The sequence below is a fragment of the Oikopleura dioica genome, chromosome PAR (genome assembly GCF_907165135.1).
Source record: "Oikopleura dioica chromosome PAR, OKI2018_I68_1.0, whole genome shotgun sequence".
NCBI lineage: Eukaryota > Metazoa > Chordata > Appendicularia > Copelata > Oikopleuridae > Oikopleura > Oikopleura dioica.
This window is the reverse complement of record NC_137293.1, coordinates 579,514-587,167: the sequence shown is the minus strand read 5'-3', so window position 1 is coordinate 587,167 and position 7,654 is coordinate 579,514. Positions and strand designations below refer to the sequence as shown.

The window sequence follows — 7,654 nt, the reverse complement described above, 5'->3', positions numbered from 1 at the left end:
CCGAAACACCTTCGAAATCGGCCCCAAAGTTTTTTGAGGAAAATGAGTCATTATGACGTCATTCCAAAAAATTAAAGAGCCGGAAAAAGACAAACCGTTCAAAATTTTTCATTCTTTCATATTAGGCCATAAAATTTTTTTTGAAAAATATTGCCTCAAATGAAGCTTTTTAATTTCATCTTAAAGAATTGACCTATTTTTAATCTCGAAACAGTCACATTCTCATTTTGTTTCGAGGCAGTTCTAGAACAAAGAACAATTTCCGCGGGGATTATCGTGATTTCAAGTTACATGGAAAGAATAAAAGAGTATATGGAGGATTGGACGGATATCTGTCTGAATTATTTCTGCGAGATAAGAAGACTTTCAAGGAATTATTTGAATCATAAAAAAACTGTGCTTTATTATATTTTTATGTCGCATGAATCAACTGCGTTAAAAAGAACCGTTTAACTGCATTTCTTACAATTCAATATCAGTTTATTTATTTTTACACCAATGCTTACGATGCATTTCAATTCGAAGTAAAAGACCTTGAAAATTAAGCTGTATTGCTTCAATAAGATTCTGATGAAATAAAATGGCGTACAGATATATCAAACTGACATAATTTCAAATAAAATAGCTGGCAGAAAAAATACAATCAAAATGAAAAATTAATAATTGAAAATCTAAAAAAATTGTTGAAATTCTAAAATTGTCCAGGAGTGATTTTGATGGAGCCAAATTGCTGCTCGATGATTTTTCCAAACGGAGTTCCGAGGACCTTTTTTGGCATGTCCAAGATCTCAGCTGGAATGCTCTTTTGGACCAAGAATTGAGCCGCATCCTCGCTAATAAGGGTGTCAGTTTGTTACTAGAAGATTTACTGAACCTGAAATTGTTGCAATTGTGCGTGAGAAGAGCATAAGTATCCCCTCTGTATTCGCTAGATCCCATCGCTCGAATCCACTCGTTGAAAGTACAGGGATCTACTTCTGTCTGAAAGACACGATTATGAGGAGAAAGAAAATGTGGAACAACTTTTCCGAGCTTGACTTTTCTCATGGGCGGGCCCAAGTGAGTCCCGCCAGGCCTTGATTGATCGATTCCACCACCGCCGAAGTAGAACTCGACGCCGTTGTAAACGATTGCTGTGTGATAAATCGCTTCAAGGTGAAAGCCAAGAAGAGGCATGCTCATCATTTGAGCCATTCCTTGACTAAAAAAATCATTTCTTCTCTCCTAATCTACTTTTCCCATTTTTCAATTTTCCGACTTTACCTGAGATCATAAATATACAGCTCAACTTCCATCTCCGTCCCGCTCATTTTGTCCTCTGTAAATTTTCCTTGATTTTATTGTGAATTTCCCCGAATTATTTTTCTCTTTCACTCAATTCTTCCAGAAATCGATTCAGCGCGCGTCGTACTCGCGTCGGTTTTGAGTGTGACTCACCTATTTGACAATTACTCACGTGCAGCTCACGGAACAGTGACAAATGTCGAAAATTCTAGCGCCTTCGAGAACTTCAGTTCAAGCGTTATCGTAAAGATACGTGGATAAGAAGTATTGCATCTAGAAAATTTCTGATCTGAGAAGTCAAAGAAAAAGTTTATTCAGTTATCGAGAGCGCAACAGTAAAGAGCTCCTTTTCCATAAGATCCGCAGCTTTCGGAAGCCCAGCGACCGACAGTGCAAACTCCTCGGACGTATTTGTTCGCATCGCATTTTCGGTACTCGCCATAGTTCGATGGGTATTGCCACGAGCAAGAAGATTGATTGACCGTCATTGTTTTCAGTGCGCAGCAGCGAACTCCAGAAGCATTTTTGTTACAGTCATCATTTGATCCGGAGGAACAGGCTCCGACAGCGAGCTCGTCTGGACCGAGGCATTTGTTCAGCTCCTCGAAGTCACTAGAATTTTTTTGGAAATGAATGATAGGGAAGCGTACCCGAATGCCCAGTAGCACCGGTCAGCAAAGTCAAGAGAGACTCTAGAATCTTCCTTGCACTCGATTAGGTGGGAGTAGCTGTTGTTGTTCCATTTACAGTCTTTCTTGTTGCCGGAGCTACAGTAGCCGCTCATAACTTACGATGGATTTAATTATCTTCCTTGTTTCGAGGATAGAAAGCTATTAAAATAAAGAATCCGTAACATAACCATAAGGACACTCAAGAAACTGCCCGTAGTCTCCTGTTAGGGTGATAACACTCTGAGCAAAAGAAGAAGCGAAAAGGGATAAATTTACGAGTAACATTTTCTGGAGATACTCAAAGCTATCTTACCACAAATTTTAGCAAGATTGGATTGACAGATGGTTGTGTTCACAGGAAGTAGAGCTGAAAATGGACAACTAAGCGGCCAAAGTGACGCTTAGATAATTTTCTAGTATTTTTGGTGCGCTTATTCGGCAAGTTTATTTTTTCGAATTGTATAAAAAAGCGGTGCATTGAGAAGGTTTATAAAAAAAAGCGTGATTATAGAAGAGTTTATTGCAGAATGATGTAAATTATCAACTCAAAAAAACGTGGCATAACACCTGGATATTACGCGTGCACCGTTTTACACTTGATATTCAACTTTGTTAGAAAAGGCTTAGCTCTATTTTGACAAGTTCAGAGGGTGTCAAGCTCACGTTTTTTTGAGTGACGCTTCGAACTCTGGTCACCCTCATTCGCCAAATCTTCAGGGAGATCCCCACAAAGATCATCAGAAGATGTGACCGTTATTAATTGACCCCATGAGCCTTGGAACCCTAGGATATGTTTCTAGAGTGTTTCCTAGGTCTTTATTCCCAGGTTAAGTTCCTGAAAGATTGAACTGATCAAACCATAAACCACAAATGGCGGACAGAATAATCAAAGATAAGAAGTTTCCTCAAGTTAATATATACTCTCCTTTGATTTCCTGATCTTCAGTTATAAATTTTCATCAAAAGTGGCCATCGGTAGGTTTTTTATGATGTCACAATTTACCATGAACGCACGAATTTTTTTTCCTGCTGAACGCATATTACGCAGATTTCTGCGCAGCATCTTTAGAGCGCTCTAACGACGACTGTGGTCGAGATTTGAAAAAATCAATGCTACCAGAATGAAGCTCAGACGCTTGCGAACAAGTTTATTATAGTTTAAGATCCTAACCCTAAACCGAACCTTGCAAAAAATAATGATTTCTAAAGTAACTCGAAAATTAACCAGTTTTTTTTTCAATTTTCTTCAATTTCATTGATCGCAAATACAAATGTGCAAAATATATACTTATGATAAAATTTGTGTTTAATTCGATGCAAGAATGCGATTAAACGTGGAAAAAATAATTTTCATCGACGGAAAAATTAATTCAGAGCTGTTGAAGAGCTAAAAAAGCATAATTCGAAATAATCGGAAATTTTTGTTCTGAAGCCAAATTTTTATCCTGAAGTCAAAATTTTTTTTCGATGCCAGATTCGGATTCCTCATCGAAAAAGAGCTTCTAAAGTGGGGGTCCAATAAAAATTTTGGTCAAGTAAAGTAGGGGATATCGAGCTTTAAGGGGGTAGAACTAGATTTTTCGAAAAACCGTGATTTTCGGGAGGCACTTTAAATAAGGAAAACCTGTTTTTATTTATGATTACGCAATTTCCTCAAAAATGTTGCTAGATAAAGGGTTAAACTATCTTAAAATGAGATTTAAAAAATTTGGCTAGTCACGTGACTCGAGAAATTTGACTCGAGAAATTTGAAAATCTAAGCTCTCCTGGCTTTGAGCGCCGGTCTAGAATAGGCTATTTTCGAAAAACCTAGTTCTACCCCCTTAAAGGGGCTCTGCGCAGAAATCTGCGCAATATGCGTTCAAGCGTTAAAATAAAAAAGTGTCCTTTGATTCGGACCTTAGTTAGATATCCGACTCGATTTGGAAGACGATCATTGAGTTAATTTTTTAACCGTTGCACCTAGTGATAAGGGCAAATTTTCTCAGCCCGAGTATGCAGGTGCACACGATTCGCGATGTGATGGCGTTGTTCATTGTGCTCACTCACGCCATCCAAAGCGTAAATTTATATACTAAAAAAGTCATTTTGAAATCATTACATCACTCAATATAAAGAGAATGAGGCTTTTAGTAGGGCTACTAGCACTTGCGTATGCCGGATTGATGCAAAAACAGGAAGATGCTGTAGTTACAGATGGCTCATCAACACCGACTATTCAGGTACAAACATTCACATTTATTATAACGATAAGATAAAGAAGAAGAAAGGTTATTGAGTGTAAAAATAACCCTCGAAACTCCCGCTCCTCATAAATAATTGAGTCGAAACTACCCAAATTTACTATTTACTTTAACTGTTTTCTCTTAGAGCTGGGTGAAGCGTTTCATTATCCTGCGGTTTATTCGTAGAAAGCTTCAACAGTATTTTGAACGTCGCCAATGTAATGGGCAAACTGTCTCACCAACAGTTCAACAACCAACTCCGCCTCCAACAGAAACATCCACTGTGCAATCAACTGAACCACCCGTTGACCCCCAAACAGAGCACCCAACTGAGCCACCCACGTCGCCGCCAACTGTCACCCAAACAGAACAGTGGTGGACTGAGCGTCCTGTTGAATTCGAGCCTCTCACCAACGCCATCCCAAGTTCCCTCAAAACTTGTACTTCTGGCTCCCGAACCGCCTTATACAAGATCGTAAACGGAATCGACGCTGAGCAGGCGCACTGGCCATGGATTGCTCAGCTTGAACTGATGGGCAATCAATCAGATTGGTACGAGTGCGGTGGATCAATAATATACGATAACTGGATCATCACTGCCGCTCATTGCTGCGAGGGAATCGAGTTAGTTTTTGCCTTTTTTAATAGTGCTTCCAACGATACTGAATTTTCTTTGAATTCAACAACTCTCTTCATTCATCCTGAGTACGACGACGACTCCGATGGTGACGACAGCAACATGGACATTTGCTTGATAAGATTCGATGAGAGTCTTGTGACTGATCGAACTGGAACGGCACCAGTTTGTCTGTCCACAGCATATCCAGATCGTGAGTCCATAGTTCTGACCTAACGTAAAAACGCTTTTTTGAGATGGAAAAGCTTGCTGGGTCGCTGGATGGGGAGATACAAAGGAGGATGGATACGGATCGGATCTTCTCCAGAGCGTTGGTGTCAACATTTTAGGTCAGGAGTACTGTTTGAAAAACACAAAATACAACTCTCTTCTTCCGGATGATATTTGCGCCGGATTGCCCGATTTAGACGGTAACGGACTGACAGATGCTGGAACCGACTCCTGCCAGGGGGATTCCGGAGGACCACTTGTTTGCGATGTTGATGGCGCTGCTACTCTTGTCGGTGTTGTTTCTCGAGGTGAAGGTTGTGCAAGAGAAGGATATCCTGGCATTTACACTGCTATACATACTGACAACTGGATTGCACAAACAATCGCAGAAGCTGATTTTAATAGCACAATTGGCTACCCGGTTAATGAATTATAAATCATCATACTCAAAATAACACATTTTCATGATTGTTTTGCAGGAAGCTCAAGCGTCAAGAACTCAGAGAAATAAAAAAAACCTTGCCAAATTTTATTAAATTGAAATATCATTTTTCGTCATCCAATCTGATTTTCGAAGATCAGCAAGCATTCCTTCTATCTTGATAATGTTCTTAAGATAATTCGTAATTTTTTTTTTGCAATTTCTGCTTACCAGAAAAATATAAATCATCTGAAGCAGAAAAATCAGTGCCAGAATAGCCAAGAACAAAGCGCGTTTTTTATTCAAAATCGCCATCCTTGTCCCCTTTTCTCTCAATTTTGCCGAGCAAAGATCAACATTTTCCGGTCAAAGGATTAATTTTACGACATAATGGACGCGAATCTTGCAGGCAACAATAGGATTTTTTCGACCTTTTATTGTAAAAAAGAGAATCGTTCATTTCTTGAAGAAGACCTTTTCTTGTAAATTTTAAGATTTGCAATAAATGGACATTTACAAAAAATGGTCGAATTTTGTTTTTACAAGAAAAGTCACTTTTCCAAGAAAAGTCCGTGTCCCACCGTGGACAGGGGTTATTCGTGAGATCTGATTATGAGCAATAAAATCTTAATTTTCATTTAGTAGGAATTCGAGTTTCAGAGGTCAGAATGGGGTCAAACAAAGTCAGGAGCTTTAGCAACTATCGAGCCAGGTTTTGATCGGCGTAATGAACGTTGAGATTTGACACGAGATTTGGTCGACTCTAGAATTTTTGATCAATTCCGATCTTTCTTTAAAAATGTACTAGGAGAGGTCAGCGTGGCGGGCTGATAATGAACTGGTTTGTCGAAGTCATCTCTGTCGAATTTTCTTTCGCTGAAAGTTGGTGCCGCATATTCTAGCGCTGGAACGGTATAAGTCGGCAAATCGTTCTTTTCCTCGTAAATTCTTGATTCTACTTCATCTTCGTTCTCGATTGACCCGGGGTATTTGATGAAGAGGAAAGCGCAAATGAAATCAATTAGCGTCAAGGCAAATCCCATGTACAAACAGGCTCTAGAATTGCGTTAGATGAATGTCAGAAGGCAACGCTTACCCATATTCATATCTGACGATATCAGTATGTACAGTCATTATATTATCGGGCATATTTGGAAAGCGGAATTCCCGCTCGATCGTGATCCCGTACCACATGACTGTTCCGAATGTCAAAATTCCGACAAGGATCATCAGGGCACCGCAAAGCTAGAATTTAGAAAAACGAATAAAAAATATTTCTTACTCTCATAATATTGATCTTCTTTTCGATATCATGCTCATAAGCTCGTGACCATTCCATACCAAGAAATGCCAAAACCGCCACTGAAAAAAATCTCGTGTAAAAATCCCCATAATCATAATTCTTACCAGCAGTCAGCATAACAAAAGCCATGCAAATCATAGCTTGTAGCACCAGCAGTGTTGTCGGAATATTAAACATACTATCCGCGATGTAGTAGCAGACAAAGTTCATATCACTGACAGTACCGCATTCCCAGAACAGCCCTTTCATCGCGTTGAATTCTCCAAAAATACCAGATCCCATCTATCAATAAAATAAACGAAAAGAAAACTGCTAAAACTCATACATCAGGGTTGAACCAAGCAAATCGAGGAAGAAGAATCATCGTTATCGTAAAAATCCAGCTGATAATGAGAAGAATGTAATTTGCATAATGAACTCCTTCCGCTTCTTTAGAATAAACTTTGTCATATTCTCTGTAATACGCCATTTTATCTCGCAGGTCTGAGTTTTAAAAAATGATCTCAATGCTGAAAATCGAAAGAGTCTTCTTTAGATGTTAATTTAACCGTTACTTTATTGTTTGGGTATTATTGCTAGACTGCGCGAATTTTGAAATCGCGTGCTTTTTATCATTCTCTGCCAAAAAGAATCAGAGCTATTATGATCGATCACCATTTTTAATATCTCGCCGGGTCTGTTCTAGTCAGATTAATAAATCGTTATTTACGATATTCAACTCGTTTATTGTGTTCATCGCAAGTTGACCTCTCTCTAGGAAATCAGAATGAAAAGTTTAGACAAGGAGTTTAAAGGGTAATGTGCTTTTGTTGGATTCATACAGTCGGCATTAATCATGTCACATCATCTGCACTCGATAAGGATTTCTGTCGTAAAAAGAAGCTTTTCGATGATTTGATTGAT

General features: G+C 38.9%; 4 protein-coding genes across 4 annotated transcripts; 1 reads left to right on the top strand and 3 right to left on the bottom strand.

The window, feature by feature from the left end:
* Window positions 1-530: 530 nt before the first annotated feature.
* Window positions 531-1,431, bottom strand: LOC145703101 (desumoylating isopeptidase 1-like). The gene is made up of 4 exons (XM_081780414.1): window positions 1,264-1,431; window positions 1,024-1,201; window positions 875-981; window positions 531-833 (listed from the first exon to the last, which is right to left on the bottom strand). The coding sequence occupies exons 1-4, from the start codon at window positions 1,308-1,310 to the stop codon at window positions 692-694; spliced, it is 474 nt and encodes a 157-aa protein (XP_081636540.1). The 5' UTR covers window positions 1,311-1,431; the 3' UTR covers window positions 531-691.
* A 150-nt stretch (window positions 1,432-1,581) lies between these two features.
* LOC145703102 (uncharacterized) lies at window positions 1,582-2,115 on the bottom strand. Its single transcript, XM_081780415.1, has 2 exons — window positions 1,935-2,115; window positions 1,582-1,896 (listed from the first exon to the last, which is right to left on the bottom strand). Exons 1-2 carry the CDS (start codon window positions 2,066-2,068, stop codon window positions 1,599-1,601), a joined length of 432 nt encoding a protein of 143 aa, XP_081636541.1. The 5' UTR covers window positions 2,069-2,115; the 3' UTR covers window positions 1,582-1,598.
* Window positions 2,116-3,954: 1,839 nt separating this feature from the next.
* On the top strand, window positions 3,955-5,463 carry LOC145703093 (trypsin-1-like). The gene is made up of 3 exons (XM_081780405.1): window positions 3,955-4,177; window positions 4,326-5,010; window positions 5,054-5,463. Exons 1-3 carry the CDS (start codon window positions 4,076-4,078, stop codon window positions 5,461-5,463), a joined length of 1,197 nt encoding a protein of 398 aa, XP_081636531.1. The 5' UTR covers window positions 3,955-4,075.
* Window positions 5,464-5,967: 504 nt separating this feature from the next.
* Window positions 5,968-6,801, bottom strand: LOC145704926 (uncharacterized). The gene is made up of 4 exons (XM_081782386.1): window positions 6,731-6,801; window positions 6,545-6,693; window positions 6,254-6,504; window positions 5,968-6,211 (listed from the first exon to the last, which is right to left on the bottom strand). The coding sequence occupies exons 1-4, from the start codon at window positions 6,785-6,787 to the stop codon at window positions 6,123-6,125; spliced, it is 546 nt and encodes a 181-aa protein (XP_081638512.1). The 5' UTR covers window positions 6,788-6,801; the 3' UTR covers window positions 5,968-6,122.
* Between the last annotated feature and the right edge of the window lie 853 nt (window positions 6,802-7,654).

Excerpts from the sequence above, each read along its gene's own strand:
- LOC145703101 (XM_081780414.1), bottom strand. The coding sequence starts at position 1,310 with ATGAGCGGGACGGAGATGGAAGTTGAGCTGTATATTTATGATCTCAG. Across the intron at positions 1,202-1,263 it reads CTGTATATTTATGATCTCAG|TCAAGGAATGGCTCAAATGA; the intron begins GTAAAGTCGGAA and ends TGATTTTTTTAG. Across the intron at positions 834-874 it reads CACAATTGCAACAATTTCAG|CGAGGATGCGGCTCAATTCT; the intron begins GTTCAGTAAATC and ends CACCCTTATTAG.
- LOC145703102 (XM_081780415.1), bottom strand. The coding sequence starts at position 2,068 with ATGAGCGGCTACTGTAGCTCCGGCAACAAGAAAGACTGTAAATGGAAC. Across the intron at positions 1,897-1,934 it reads CGGTGCTACTGGGCATTCGG|TGACTTCGAGGAGCTGAACA; the intron begins GTACGCTTCCCT and ends AAAAAATTCTAG.
- LOC145703093 (XM_081780405.1), top strand. The coding sequence starts at position 4,076 with ATGAGGCTTTTAGTAGGGCTACTAGCACTTGCGTATGCCGGATTGATG. Across the intron at positions 4,178-4,325 it reads CATCAACACCGACTATTCAG|AGCTGGGTGAAGCGTTTCAT; the intron begins GTACAAACATTC and ends GTTTTCTCTTAG. Across the intron at positions 5,011-5,053 it reads GTCCACAGCATATCCAGATC|ATGGAAAAGCTTGCTGGGTC; the intron begins GTGAGTCCATAG and ends CGCTTTTTTGAG.
- LOC145704926 (XM_081782386.1), bottom strand. The coding sequence starts at position 6,787 with ATGGAATGGTCACGAGCTTATGAGCATGATATCGAAAAGAAGATCAAT. Across the intron at positions 6,694-6,730 it reads AGAAGATCAATATTATGAGA|CTTTGCGGTGCCCTGATGAT; the intron begins GTAAGAAATATT and ends TCTAAATTCTAG. Across the intron at positions 6,505-6,544 it reads ATCGTCAGATATGAATATGG|AGCCTGTTTGTACATGGGAT; the intron begins GTAAGCGTTGCC and ends ACGCAATTCTAG.